This window comes from Eschrichtius robustus, chromosome 1 (genome assembly GCF_028021215.1).
Source record: "Eschrichtius robustus isolate mEscRob2 chromosome 1, mEscRob2.pri, whole genome shotgun sequence".
Taxonomy (NCBI): domain Eukaryota; kingdom Metazoa; phylum Chordata; class Mammalia; order Artiodactyla; family Eschrichtiidae; genus Eschrichtius; species Eschrichtius robustus.
Genome location: NC_090824.1, coordinates 15,309,227 through 15,325,527, shown reverse-complemented (window position 1 = coordinate 15,325,527; position 16,301 = coordinate 15,309,227). Strand labels below are relative to the sequence as shown.

The window sequence follows — 16,301 nt, the reverse complement described above, 5'->3', positions numbered from 1 at the left end:
AGACCAACTGAACCTCTGATATGGCACCATTCCCCAGGGAAACTAGCCAGACACCTGGTGGCATGCTGATTACATTGGACCTCTTCCATTATGGAGGGGACAAAGAGTCATCCTCACTGGAATACACATGAATTTTGGATTCACCTTCCTTATTCACAGTGCTTCTGCTAGCACCACCACCTGTGGACACACAGGATACCTTATCCACCATCACCGAATTCTGTGTTTCTGATAAAGGAACTCATTTCAGAGCAAAGGATATGCAGCATTCAGCTCATACCCATGGAATTAACAAGTTTTATCACATACCCTCATCGCCCACAGAGGGCTACTAACAGAATGATGGAATGGCTTACTGAAAACTAATTTATAGCACCTTTTGGGAAACAGTATCCTGAAAGACCAGAGTTTTGTCTTACAGGATGTGGTATATGCTTCACAGCATAGACCATTATATGGTGCTGTCTACCTCACAGGCAGAATACATGGGTCTGGAAATCAAGAGGTGGAGGTGGGAGTGGTTCTTCTCACTATTATATCTAATCATATCAAGTATTTTTGCTGTAAGCTTCTTTGCCATAGACATTTTGCCGCAAACGTTTTTGGTACGTAACTAATTGACTGTGAGGCAATTTTGCGGTAAAAGATAAAATAACTGGTTGACAGTTTGGTTTGACATATACAATACAAAAAAATATGTATGATGATGATTTCTTATTTTGAAACACACTACATTGGAGGAGAAATAGGCTGAGGGCCTGGAAGGCACAGAGTTGAACCCACAATTCCTATGGAAATTTATAATGTCTATCAACAGGTGTGTGACAATCCATGCTCATGGGTTAGTAAAATATCTACACTACCCTAAGCAATCTAGAGATTCGATGTAATCCCTATCAAAATTCCACTGGCATTTTTCAGATACAGAACTAATAATCTTACAGTTTGTATGGCACTACAAAATACCCCGAGTAGCCAAAGCAATCTTGAGAAAGAACAACAAAATTGGAGGCGTCGCACTCCCTGATTTCAAACTATATTACAGAGTCATAATAATCAAAACAGCATGATATTGGCATAAAAACAGACGCACAGATCAATGGAACAGAATAGAGAGCCCAGAAATAAACCCACGTGCATATGGTCAATTAACTTACAAAAGAAATCAAGAATGTACAATGGGGAAAGGAGAGCTTCTTCAATAAATTGTGTTGGGAAACAAGAACAGCCACATGCAAAAGAATGAAACTGGACCACTGTCTTACACCACACACAAAAATTAACTCAATATGGACTGAAGACTTGAATATAAGATATGAAACCACAGAACTCCTAGAGGAAAACTTAGGTGTTAAGCTCCTTGACACAGATCTTGGCAATGATTTTTTGACTGACAGCAAAAGCAAGAACAACAAAAACAAAAATAAACAAGTGGGACTACATCAAACTACAAAGCTTCTGCACAGGAAAGAAAACCATCAACAAAATGAAAAGGCAACCTACTGAATTGGAAAAATAATTGCAAATCATATATCAGGTAAGGGACTAATATCCAAAATAAATAAAGAACTCATAGCACTCAACAGCAAAAAAACCACATTGATTTAAAAATGAGCAAAAGATCTGAATTGACATTTTTTCAAAGAAGACATACAAATGGCCAAAAGGTACATGAACTGATACAGAGAACAGATTAGTGGTTGCAAGAGGGTAGTGGGGGGTGGGGGTGGAGGAAAAAATTCAGGTTTGATTATAGTTAAAAGCTAAAGCCACAAATATGAGTTTTTAACAGAAATTTTCCAATATGTCATTATACAGAAAAGTGCCAAGGCTGGCAAATATTTGGAAAATACTGACTTTACACACATTAAGAATACAGACATTAATTCATGTTGTATATTTATACTTTGGTTATTCTATAACTAGTTACCATAAAATTGGATTATTTGGCAAAATTTTCATAGGATAGTTTATATTGACTATAATGACTTAGGGCTTCCCTGGTGGCACAATGGTTAAGAATCCGCCTGCCAATACAGGGGACACAGGTTCGAGCCCTTGTCTGGGAAGATCCCACATGCTGCGGAGCAACTAAACCCGTGTGCCACAACTACTGAGCCTGCGCTCTAGAGCCCGTGCTCTGCAACAAGAGAAGCTACCACAATGAGAAGCCTGAGCACCACAGTGAAGAGTAGCCCCCGCTCGCCACAACTAGAGAAAGCCCGCGTGTAGCAACAAAGATCCAACGCAGCCAAAGATAAATAAATAAAATAAATTAATTAAAAAAAAAACTATAATGACTTAGTTATAAAATGTTAAGCCTCAGGACCATAATACTTGCATGTTCATTTTCTGAAGAAAAGTATTTACTTACTGAATGTTTGAAAGAGATAACTGTGTTTTATAATATTTAAACCACTATGACTTCAGTATTTTGTTATAATTACGTCAACTAGTATGTCCCTTTAAGGTTATGAACCATACATGTCCCTTTAAGGTTATGAAAATCCACTTGTCTTCCTCTTGAATTAATGATGATGAAGTAAAAATGAAGTGAGTATAGAAGAATATTTAAAAACAAAAATACAGAATCATGACTTTTCTCTACAACCTAATATAAAGATCTACTCCTAGAAGGAGCCAGTAATACTGGTAGACAATTTTTCTGGTCTGATATAAGACATAAGTCCAAAGATTCAGGAAACACAACAAATCCTAAATGAATAAATAAATAATAAACCACATAAATGCACAATGTTATTAAACCTCAGAACTGTAGAACGATGTAAAAGAGAACAATGGAAACCATAGGAATAATAATTCTGAATCAAGAACTGTAGAAGCAGTTAAATTAGCATTCAAGAATGAGAGTAAAAAAATGAAAACATGTTCAGACTAGTAGTACACCAAGGGCAGGGCAGTGGAAACAGTTCCCCGTGAGGGGCAATATATTGCCAATCAAAAATTTTAAAACAACAATAATAAAACTGAATAAAAATTTTTTTGCTTTTAAAGAATTGCAATGTCAGTGATAAAATATTTCTGCTGCCAAAACAGACGACTCCCACTGTCCTATTCTTATATGCCACTGGTTCATCCAGAGGAAGATGAGAGAATTTCCAACAAGTCCTTACTATGGATATTCTAAAACTGTATTTTAGAAGAAAATGACAAAAGAAAAAGTTTGAGATACAAGAAGAAAAGGTGAACAAAGAAATGCATAAGCATAGATAAATCTAAGTAAACACTGACTGCATGAAACAATAATAATGTCCAATTGAAGGCAGGTTAAAAAAAACAGAGATCCTCAAAAAATTACACTCCTGGGTATTTATCTGAAGAAAACAAAAACACTAAGTCAAAAGGTATATCAACCCGCATGTTCACTGAGGCATTATTTACAATAGCCAAGATATGGAAACAACCCACGTGTCCACGAATGGATGAACGGATAAAGAAAATGTGGTATAGATATGTCTGTATGTATATACATATATATGCATACATACACACTGTAAGATTACTCAGCCATAAAAAAGAATAAACTCTTGCCATTTGCAACAACATGGATGGGCATTGAGGGCATTATGTTAAGTGAAATAAATCAAACAGAGAAAGAGAAATACTATATCGCACTTATATATGGAATCTAAAAAAAAAAAAGCTCAAAGATACAGAGAACAGACTGGTGGTTGCCAGTGGTGGGGGTGGGCAAATGGGTGAAGGGGGTCAAGAGGTACAAACTTCCAGCTATAAAGTAAAGAAGTCATAGACATATAACGTACAGCATGGTGACTACAGTTAGTAATACAGTATTGCATACCTGGAAGCTGCTGAGAGAGTAGATCTTAAAAGTTCTTCTCACAATAAAAAAAAATTTGTAAGTATGTGTAGTGATGTTATTATGGTGATCATTTCACAGTATTTACAAATATTGGATCAATATGTTGTGCACCTGAAACTAATGTAAAGTTCTATGTCAATTATATTTCAATTTAAAAAAAGAAAGAAAATCCGATAAGTAATAAAAACAAGTGTGTTCCAAATCTGACTGGTCAGGATTTCCAATGGACTTGGGTAGGAAAGAATTTTTTGACACAGTGGTTTTCTGTGCACAAAGAGGTGTGACTGTGGTTTTGAAATCTTACTATAACCCTTCACACCGAAAGCTCATGTACAAAACCACTGGTAATTCTCTCCAGTTTTTCAGAAAAAAACAAAGGAATACAACACACACACACACACACACACACACACACACACACCCAGAGAATGAAAATGCTGAACATCAATAACTCAAAAAAAAAAAAAAAAGAAAAAAAAGGGAAGGACAGTGACTAGGGCTCTAGAGTTCTGGAGCTTGTGATTAACTCCAGGTTTTTAGTTAAGCATACATGGTAAATATTTAACAACAGCCCTAGAAAAAGAGAACAGACTTCTATTGACTTTTAAGTCAATAAAAGGAAGCAAAAATAAATCAACTGACTGAATTATAACATGTTACCTAACTTCAACTTGGTCTTTACATTGCTAGCAATTCTTACTTTCATCTGCTTAAGCTATCACGTTTCTTTCAGTCACAATTCCCAACTTTTTCAGCCAGAGCTCCTCCTACAATATCCTCATGCTATAAAATAATATTCCCTACCACTTTACTAAGAAATCTGAAGCTATTTGTATATCCTCATCTGGCCTAAGTTAATAGTAACAGTCTTGTTCCAACAATTGAAGCTCTTGTCGCTCTATATTGATAGGGTAGCCTCATTTACCTCCTACAAATGTGCTCAGTTCTGTTTCATCCTAAAATATCCTTCTCTCAACTCTGCTACCCCTTTTTAAATTAAGGCCTTCCTGGTTTCTGATTCTGAATTATATATAATCCATAGTCATAAAGGGTAGAAAACTTAGCTTCTGTTTTCATCCTATATTCTTTTTTCCAAAATGATATTAAAAACTGACTCAGGGTAAGCATGATCATAGTAGGTCCCATAAAGCAAAGACCGGGTATAATTAATTTTCTTTATATACCATCATGAGCAAGCAGACATAGAATAAATATTTTACGTCTTTTTTATATATTTACTATTGCTTTCTTACATTTGTGAGGGTTAAATAATTGTGACAATTTGATCTATGCTCAAGTCTGAGAGGCACTTACCCTTTTTAAGTTTCCGGACAGCCAACATACAATGACTAGGAGAGAGATCCCATATTCTTAAGGTCTTATCATCACTTACAGTAGCACAGATGGGCAGATAAGGATGTGTAGCCAAACCCCACACCTCTCCTTCCATGTGTCCCTGTAAATAAAACATAGTTAAGATCAATTTAACCTAAAGATACTTGTATTTAGAAGAAAAGTAAAGACAACATTCAATAATATATAATAATGATAGGATAATGAATAATAGATAAATCTAATAAAACTTTTCTCTTTATCTTTGGAATATACCTTAAAATACCTTCGTAACAATTTTATCTCCACAGTTACAATATAATCAAGTTACTACTGAAATTAGCTTCAAAATCCTACAACATTTAATGTGGAGAAAATAGGAATTGGCTGCCCTGGAATGCTAATAATTGCCATACAGGAGGGACTTCCTGCATGACAGAGCAAGGGAGTACTGCAGACCTGTGCACCAGTGAAACTGGTAGAAATTATTTTAAAAAAATTAAGTCTCTGGAAATGGTTTCGAGGAAATAGAACAAATTAAGAAACATTTACTCAAGAAAATCTGCTAAAATTCAGTAAGAACAGTGAGTTTGCTGTATTTGAACCGAGACACCCCTTTTCTCCCTCTTCCCCACTCACTGACATGAAAACTCCATACCAGATTGATGTAACCAAGAACAAGCGCTGTCTCTCTCCCCAGCCACTAGGGGAGCTTTCTTCCCAGAAGGGGCAGGGGTCAGCATTTCTCATCCTGCCCCCAGCTACCTGCTATTGAGGCTAAATTCTTGGTGATTGCTGCTGAGAGGTGGGAGCTCCCTCCTTCTATCCACCCCCTATTCTGAGATGGAGGCTCTATCTTAGGTGCAGTGGCCAGTAAGAATACTGGGGCCTCAATGTCAACTCAAGAAGACCTGAGGCTACTTGCTCCCTCCCCACCAACTGAGCACTGAGATGTAAAGCAAGGGACACTCAGAAAAAGGAAGCATTCCACTGTTTTCACCCTCAACTACAGAGCCCTGGATCAGAAATTTTTCCCGGAGAGAGAGAGAAGCAAGCCATAAAACAGCTCCTAGCCTCTTCTCAAAGCAACTGACTTCATTTACTACAATGTGGAAAAGTTGAAGCCTAAAGGTGCTCTTGAAAACAATGGAGGTTGTGATGAAAGTTAATTGGGAGGCAACTGACAGACTCACTGGACATGGCTAAAATGAAGGCCAGCTAGTCTGTCTAGGAAAAACAGGAAAATCTCATAGACAATGGGAAGAGACTGCTTAACTTCAGGACAAATCTCAAACAGTAACCTAGGGAACTGTCCCTTTTAAGAAGCCTGAATTTGATTGGTTTAGCCTGTGAAGGACTTTATTCTCCAGGAAAATGTTGAAAACAATAGAGTAATCAGTGAGCAATTAATAGAGTTTAACAGCTGGATGTGGTTAGGGAAAGAGGCCATCAAAGAGGACAGAATACTTCCTAAATCATTTTATGGAGCCAATATTATCCTGATACCAAAACCAGACAGACACCACAAAAAAACTACAGACCAATATCCCTTATAAATATGGATGCTAAAATCCTCAACAAAATACTAGCAAACTGATTCCAACAACATATAAAAAGAATTATATACCATGACCTAGTGGGATTAATCCCAGGAATGAAAGGTTGCTTTAAAATCCAAAAATCAATCAATGCAATATACTAATTGCTTTTGACAAATGACACAATCTTTTTTTTTTTTAACGTCTTTACTGGAGTATAATTGCTTTACATTGTTGTGTTAGTTGCTGCTGTATAACAAAGTGAATCAGCTATACATATACATATATCCCCATATCTCCCCCCTCTTGCGTCTCCCTCCCACCCTCCTTATCCCACCCCTCTAGGTGGACACAAAGCACCGAGCTGATCTCCCTGTGCTATGCGGCTGCTTCCCACTAGCTATCTATTTTACATTTGGTAGTGTATATATGTCCATGCCACTCTCTCACTTCGTCCCAGCTTACCCTTCCCTGTCCCCGTGTCCTCAAGTCCATTCTCCATGTCTGCCTCTTTACTCCTGTCCTGTCCCTAGGTTCTTCAGAACCACTTTTTTTTTTAGATTCCATATATATGTGACACACTCTTTTACGATAAAAACAAGCAACAAACTAGGGATAAAAGAGTAATTCCTCAACCTGATAAAGGGCAAAGATGAAAAATCCACAGTTAACATTATACTTAATGGTAAAAGACTGGATGCCTTCTCCGTAAAATTAGAAACAAGACAAGGATGTTTACTCTCATTACTTGTGTTCAACATAGTACTGGCAGTTCCAGGCAGCATAATTAGGTAACAAAAGGAAATAAAAGGCATCCAGATTGTAAAGGGAGAAGTAAAACTATCTTTATTTGCAGATGACATAATCTCTTACAGTATACAGAAAATCCTAAAAAAATCACCAAAAAACTATTAGAATATATGAGGTAAGTTATTTTAACAAAATAACTACAAGACATGTACACTGAAAACTATAAAACATTGTTGAAAAAAGTTACAAGAAGATCTAAATAAATGGAGAGACCCACGTTCATGGATCAGAAGATTTAATATTGTTAAGAGGCGCTAGTCCCCAAACTGATCCACAGAATACTGCTGCTACAAACATTGTTGTACGTGGTTTTTTTTGGTATATACATGAATGCACTTCTGCGGTGTACATACATTCCCGCACTTTTAATTACTATAGTTTTATATTATCTTTATTTCTAGCACAGAGACCTTCTCAAAAATTTCTTGACTATTTTTGAATAGTTTCTCTTCTAGATGATTAAACAAAATCTTTCCAGAATTTGTGAAAAATCTCATTAGGATATGGATTATGATCATACAGAATTTATTTACATCTTTTATGCCTTTAGTAAAATTTTATAGTTTTCTTAATACACGTCTTGCATATTTTTAGCCATCTTTATTTCTGGTTACTATATAGTTTTCTTTGTGAGTACCATTTTGTGTCATATGTGTTAGCTGGTCATTGCTGATATGTAGAAATACTACTGACTTTTACATGTTGACTTTGTATATATGCAATTTGTAGGACTCCTTAATTAGTTCTAATAATTTTTCAGTTTATTCTCTTGACTATTCAAGGCATAGGGTTATAATATCCGCAAATACTGATATCCATCCAGTGTCATCCATTTGCTTCCAACAATGTATACCTTTAATTGTTTTGTTTTGTTTTGTTTTACTGGACTGGCTAAGACCTCACATACAATATTGGACAGTAATGGTGAGACCTGGTATCCTGTCATGTTCCTGACATTTAGGAGACAGTAGATATTTGAAATCTTAAACTTTATAATAAATATTAAAAAAATAATGTCATTTATGACTTCTACAAATCTTTTCCTACAATTATGAAATTATATTTTTGAATAGGTCCATCTATGGATTCATCTGTAAAAGTGTATTTGCGTTTATATTTTCCAAGAGATCATAAATACGTTAAACACCATGACTCTAACATCTTTTTACTTTAAAGGAATATCATGTGACTGAAATTAAAGAGTAAGACATGAAAGTTTGACAGTTAATTTAATATAAAATGTTTTGTTATTTGCTTACAAATTCTCCTTGTTACATCAGGATATTATGTTAACCTTAAAGCATGTGCAGTGTTCTCATCTACATGTACTCTTTGGTGTCTTAACAGGAGTGAAGTGGGGGCTGGTGAAGAAATCAGTCTGTATTAAGAAAGAACATAATTCTTTTTCAGGGTAAAAGGCAAACCCAAAATGTGTTACTATACAGAGTTGCATGAGGACAGTTTTTCATTAGAGTAAACACTACCTCACCTGCTGTGTTTTATAGTATCAAAAACCATAATATACATAGGAAATGTAAAGCTGAAAAATTAATACAGCATTCTTGACGGAAATGTTAAGGATTAGCTAATCCTGCTGTTTCATGTTATATTTCTACCACACAAAGTCTGTACTTCTGGATTTTCAAAATCACTAACATATTTTCATGGATAAATGTTTTCAGCAGTAAAATTTTAGCATACATTCATTTTTTACCTTTCTAAGTTAGAAACTTAGAAAGAATGAACTAAACTGAAGAGTTTCATAGAAAAACAACTGCCTTAGGTTCAACAAATGTACTTCAAAGAAATAAAATTAAATATGAAATAAATGGACTGTGTTAAATTAATTACAACTGGCTTTTCTTTCTACTGGTTTCTTGCTTTGCAATAAGAAATTACTGAAAATACTGGCAATTATTCTACATGATAATGTGCATATTATTTACAGATACTACTCATTTAACTATGATTAAATTTATGTTTTTGTAAATATTAACATTAACAAATATTTCCCTAAATAATTTAACATTATTTTTCACCACTGCCAACTTCTGGCTCTTATGTATTGAATCAACTGTATACAAAGGGAAAAGAAAGCATATTAACATTTAAAATTACCTGGACCAGAAGTGTTACTGGGCCACTTTTATCCACTTCTAGTATTTCACCATTCTTTGTGCCAACTAAAAGATGACCATGTCCTAATGATATGGCACGTATAGATGGGTTATCTTCCAAGAGAAGACCTAAAATGTTAAACGGAGATGTTCTTCTAGGTATGAAGTTACTATAATACAAGGGTGTATATACTGCCAATGATGCTATTTTGACAATGCAAATCACGTTACACGGTTGTTTTCTCCTATATTTTAAGTATTCTAATAAATGTACCACATTTTCCCCAATCATTCAACTTACTAATCTCAAAAGTAAGTACCATTTATATACTACAATTCCATAATTCAATATTATTCCAGATCCCCTACTACCAGTCTGACAACTGTTTCTTTTCCTTTTACATTTGCCCCTCATCCACCTCCTGACCCTCTTAGAGCATGTACAATATTCTGGTTAGTAATTTTAATTCAATTCGATTTAAAATTAATTCATTTATGTTTACTGTACCCTAGGCAGGCTTCAGAGATATACTGGTAAACGTGATAGAGCCAAGCTTCTGCCCTCAAAGAGCATACAAAGAGGAAAACAGACCTTGTGTGAGGAGCATATTGAAAACGGAACAAAAGGGAATTTAAACTTTTGTGAGGGGGAGAGGGGATGGGAGTGTAAGGAATCATTCTAGAAGAAACAGTGTTTGAGATCTGAAAAATGAGCATATGGTCAGGTAACTGGAGGAAGCAGGAGGGAGGAGAAAGGGGAAATTCTAGGCAAAAGTGACAGCATACAGGAAGGCCTGGAGGTCAGAGACAGAGCGCTGTAGTGCCTTAACGCACTATGAGAAAGGGTAAAGGAAGTAGGGCCTGCAAGGCTAGAGAGGGAGGGTCAACAAAACACTAAGAGGAAACAAAAGGCCAAGTTTGAAAACAATTCCCTGACTGGTGGTAAATGTGACACTCACATGGCGATTTTCTTTGAAAAATTAAAAATGTTAAAAATTAACACTGATAATCTTGTATTTGTTTATATTTTACTATGTGTATCACTGAAAATAGATTTTGAAAGGACAGCAATGATTCTGGCATCCAGTTGAGCGGCTTCTCTTAGTGAATTCTGATGCCTGTCTAGTAAAGAAGGAAAAATATACCCCAGGTGCTCCATCTCAGTGCCCACCATGTTAATAAGCAATTAATCTTTTTTCCTACAAATCTCAAAATCTCAAATCACCTTTAGATCCTGGGGCCAAAGCAGCTCTTTTTATAGCATAGGTCTTGAGACATCTTTCAAAGGAGTCATCCCAAAGAGCTACTACCCCATCTTTCCCTCCAGTTACGAATCCCTACAAAAGTAAAAGTTTTAAGTTAATGAAGATCTAAATATTTAAAAAATAATAACCTTCTTTTATATTGAAAAACTCTAGAGGAAAGAATATTTATAGCCAAAAGTTACAGCTTGTAAAAAACAGAAATTAGCATAGAATCCATTATGTTTTTTAAACATCAACATGGAATTTGCAAAAATATTTACAGTGACACAAAACATTCTACTTTTAGAATGGGACTTTAAAAACACAGTTTGCAATTTGGAACCATAAAGTAGCTCTACCACTTTCAGCACCTTTTCCTGGAGGCTTCATAATCTCATCCTTTAAAAAGAGGGGATGATAATAATAGCTACGGGACTTCCCTGGTGGCTCAGTGGTTAAGAATCCGCCTGCCAATGCAGGCGACACGGGTTCGAGCCCTGGTCTGGGAAGATCCCACATGCCGCAGAGCAACTAAGCCCATGTGCCACAACTACTGAGCCTGTGCTCCAGAGCCCGCGAGCAACAACTACTGAGCCTGCGTGCTGCAACTACTGAAGCCCACGCGCCTAGAGCCCGTGCTCTGCAACAAGAGAAGCCACCACAATATGAAGCCTGCGCTCTGCAACGAAGAGTAGCCCCCCGCTCGCCACAACTAGAGAAAGTCCGCGCGCAGCAACGAAGACCCAACACAGCCAAAAATAAACAAATAAAACAAATAAGTTTATTAAAAAAAAAATAATGATAGCTACCTCACAGGATATGGTGATAACATATTAAGTACTTAAACAATCTCTGACTCATAGTAAGCGAATAATAAATACTAAGTTAAACTTTTTTTTTTTTAATAACAGCAGACCTATTTCACTCTGGGTTCAGGAGTTTGAAAAGAGGAATAAAATACGGTCAGGAAGACTCTAGCTCACATATTATTATTGGGTAGCTCAGCTAAGTAGAAAGGTAGTGTCCCTGTAGTTGTGAAAATGTTCTGCACTCCGTGATCAAACTATGTTTAACTTAAAATTTATTAGGTTACTTACTTTTTCCAATGCATGCATACTGAACACTGGTCCATCATGTGCTTTAACTGTCTTTACAAGAAAGATGTCTCTCCAGATACACACGTCTCCTGTGGATGTTCCAGAAAAAGCCATCTCTTCAGTCCATCCATATACTGCACACATCATTGTGTCATTTTTCCCCAGTGTGCCTACGTAGCCTTTTCTTCCAATCAATCCTCCCCCTGGTTCATAAAAAACATTATGAAAGTACCACTTTCAAAACGTATAAAATTCAAAGCAATAAAATTTCTCTTCTGCTGTTGTTCTTGTTTAAAGAGAAAGACATGTAACAGTAAGGAGAGTTAAAAAGAAAACTAAAGGTCTCTCAGTCAGTGACTTGGGCAACACCTTGCTTGGCTGCGGCAGGCATACCCATGGCTGCTTTCAGGTCATAGCTTTTTGGATAAACAAAAATATGTACTAAGTTAGTTTAAATCAGTCTTTTGATTAATATTTTAAAAATTATATTATGACATATTTAATACAAAAAGTAAAAAAAATACAATAAGCTCTTCTATATCCATTATCAACTTACATAAAATTACTAAACAATCAAAACATATGCCAATCCCATCTCCCTTCTTCACCTGCTACTATTCTGAATGTGATCTTGATTATTCTCACACATTCCCTTATACATATTTTACTACTTATTTTTGAATTCTTAGGTAACATGTCATTATTTTTCATGTTTAAAATTTTCTATAAATACATATCCTATATGTATTCTTTTGCAACCTGCTTTTTTCACCAACAATTTGTTGTGGAGTTTTATACATGTTGATTTGTACCCCTAGAAAACTCATTTTCCTGACTATATAGCATTCCATTATATAAATACAACATTTTCCTATTAACGGGGACTTAATAAAGTTGCTTCCAAGATTTTGCTATTGAAAACAATGCTGCTTTAAACACTCCTGCAAGGGCCTCTTCTATAAAAGTGCAAGAGATTCTCTAGGAATGCCTAGGAATGGTCATAGGGTATTTGCAAAAGCACAGCATGTAGATGAGAGGTATCAGCTCTGTGACCAAATTGTCCTCTAAAGTCGATACACCAACATATATTCCCATTAATAGTGAAAGGAGTTCCTGTTGTTTCCCACCTTTCAGAACACTTGGTATTATCAGACTGGGGGATGTGAAATATCAACCGAATTTTATTGTGGTTTTAATTTGCATTTCTCCAATTATTCATGAGCTTTATCATCTTTTCCTATTTTTATTGGTCATTCATTATCTATTGATATCTTTTGCCCATTTTTCCAAATGAACTCATTCATTCATTCATTTATTCAAGAAATATATATAGATACCAGACACTATTTAAGGCAATGGGGGCAGAGCTATGAACAAAACAGACAAGACAACAAAATTCCCTGCTTTCATGGAGCTTCCTGGTGAGAGACAGTCAATAAATATGACAAATAAGTAAAATGTGCAGGATGTTAGATGACGATGGGTGCTATGGAGAAAATGTAAGCATAAAAGGGAGATAAGAAATGAGAGGGGTCCATTTTAAGGAGAGTGGTTAAGAAAGGCCTCATTGAGAAGGTGGTATCTGCATGAAGACCTGAAGGAGGTAGCAAGAGCAAGCCATGCAAAAAGAGCGTTCAAGACAGAGGAATCAGCAAACGCAAAGGCCCCAAGGCAGGAACGTGACAAGAATCTTCAAGGAACAACTAGGGAGGCCAGTATGGAGTAGCAAAGAAAGTAAGGGAGGCAGTAATGGGAGATGGGGTCAGAGAGGTCAAAGGCAGCACTACAGGCCATTGTAAGGATTTAACTTTTACTCTTTATGAGATGAAAAACATTTGGGTGGTGGAATGACAAGACTTGGCATATCACTTATTACCAGGTTCATTGTGATTTCTGGGTTGAGGGTAATTTGAATAGCGGCAAGGATGAAAAGAGTTAGAAGGCTATTTCAATCATCTGGGCAAATGATAAGGGTGACATGGGTCTGGTGATAACATAGAAGATGATGAAAAGGAGTCATATTCCAAATGTATTCAGAAGACTGTCTTTTTTTTTTTTTTGGGGTCTTAGTTCCCTGACCAGGGGTCAAACCCGCGTCCCCTGCATTGGAAGGCGGATTAGAAGACTGTCTTTTAACATATCAGCCAGAGTTGTTAGTGCACTTGGAAGGGCAGTTAAGTCAAGTGGTGAAGGGGAAAAAACAGGTTAGACTTCTCTCAAAAGAAGGAGAAGATAACTCACAAATTTAAAGTGTAAACAACTGTGTGGATGTGTTTTAGTGCATAGGTAAGAAGAGACATTGATTAGCAACTGGAGGGTAGAGCTCAAAGAGTGTTTTTGTTTGGTTTTACTTACTTAAGATGGAGAAATAACACCACATTTATATACTGAAGGAAAAGAGTTGGTAGAGAGGGAAAACTGATAATGCAAGAGAGAAAGGGAAGAAGAGTTGGAAGGATGTCCTTGAATAGGTGAGAGATGGGATCTAGTGCACAAGTGGAGGGGACTGGGTTTCACTAGAGCACAGATTATCCATCCAGAGCAGGGTCAGCAAACTATGGGCTGTAGGCCAAATCCTGCCATCACCTGTTTTTGTTCAATGCCCACTGGAGCACAGCTGCAGTGGCTACGTCGGTTCTCTTCTCTGCTCCCAGAGCCTGCCTCCCTGACTTTTGGCTGCCAAGTAGCAGCCGCCTAGGGCCCGAGCTGGTCACCATCCACAAGTTGAGGACTTTGCTATGGCAACTGCTGGGCACCCAGCAGTGAAATCACAGTCCAGGAGTTGCCTGGCCTCTGGCCATCTGCCCAAGTTGAGAAGGTAGGGCTCTCCAGGAGGAGAAGACACACTAGAATCAGTGTGTTGCTAGGGCAGAGTGAGGCTGACTATGGCCTCCCCCGAGCCCAACCTGCAAGTCCTGTTCACTGCAGCAGGCTGATCTTGGAGGGAATGTTTCCAGTTAACGGCAACTGGGTGCAAACTGGGTACGGCAAGGCGGGAGTTTTCTCTCTTGTTCTCTGAGTACCTATATAATATTCTTGATTTTGTCTCTGTGTCTGGAAAGTCTAAAATATTTACTATTTGGCCATTTACAGAGTTTTTCCCCTCTGGTTTAGATAATCATTTTTGAGTTTTCTGATACACACAGCATAACATGTTTGTATTGTACAAGGTCATACCAGCCATGGAATAGAGTTCAAATTCCTTAGAGATTAATAATTCATAACTTGCAATTCTCAAAGCCTATATCTGGGATAGGAGGTAAGAAGCTCCCGTTCAGCCTTAGTCCTACGTCATCTTTAACTTAGTTTACATAAAGCTATGCATTTAGAGGGTAGACAGATGGCATTTATTCAGATTAATAAAGTGGGTACTTATTTCCCAGTTGACTACTGAACTCTGGATCAGAACCTCAAAGTGAGGAATGCTGAAATGCACTAAAGTCTTAACGTTTATCCTTTTATGGTTCAGTTTCAGGTCTACTTTATGACAAATCAAAATTAAGGAAAAAAGTTATTCAATTGTAAATCTTTTCATTTTAAGGCTATTTACTTTCTTTAAGTCTCTTATTTCAGACAAACTTATAGTTTTTGTTTTTTTTTTCAAAACCGCAATAATAGCGTTACTTGCTGGGTATTTGCAATTCCAAGTGACTAAGATACTCAAAAGTTTCGTTTAAATGAATGCGAATGAAAATTACAAATGTGAAGATACTTCTTTTTACTTTGTAAATGTATATACACTATGATCTGATGAGTCTGTGATAAAGTATTAAAACAAGTCTGAAAATCGACTCATGTCCTATGTAGTTTACAATTTGAAAGCTAATTCAATTTGGGAAATATCTTCACTAAGCCTATTCTTTTCTAACCTATGTCTCACTTCTCTCTATAGCTATGTATTTTATCTGAAAGGTTTAAGTGTACTAAGACTTTGTCAAATTGCTGGAATTTATAAGTATGCTATTTGATTTGGAAAAGAGACTTTTTAATTTTAAAATATGAACTTCTACAGTCACTAATTTACTAAATGACTAAAGTAATATAACATTCCATTTCTATATCATTTTATAGCACATAAAGAATTTTGACACAATTTCTCATTTTTAGTTTAGACTAAAAAACATGTCTTCAACAGAAGAACGAAGTCTGGACATCACTTGATTAATCTCATAAGTTAAATTCTTTTGCAAATATGAATACTAGATCAATGCAGCCAATAAACAATGATAAAATAAATCTTAACTTTGTTTAAAATGTATCAAGACAACTGTGAATCATTCTTTTAAAAAAATAAACCTTTCACTTTTGAGAATTTTAGA

General features: G+C 36.3%; 1 protein-coding gene across 4 annotated transcripts in view; it reads right to left on the bottom strand.

The window, feature by feature from the left end:
* The window catches only part of EML5 (EMAP like 5), a 165,106-nt gene that overhangs the window by 57,346 nt on the left and 91,459 nt on the right, over positions 1–16,301 (bottom strand). For all 4 annotated transcript variants that reach the window (XM_068556608.1, XM_068556538.1, XM_068556462.1 and 1 more), the window contains exons 18-21: positions 11,983–12,185; positions 10,867–10,978; positions 9,643–9,770; positions 5,159–5,300 (exon numbers count right to left, since the gene is read on the bottom strand). In XM_068556608.1, coding sequence (XP_068412709.1) covers positions 5,159–5,300; positions 9,643–9,770; positions 10,867–10,978; positions 11,983–12,185 — 585 coding nt within the window. The remainder of the gene's footprint in view (positions 1–5,158; positions 5,301–9,642; positions 9,771–10,866; positions 10,979–11,982; positions 12,186–16,301) is intronic.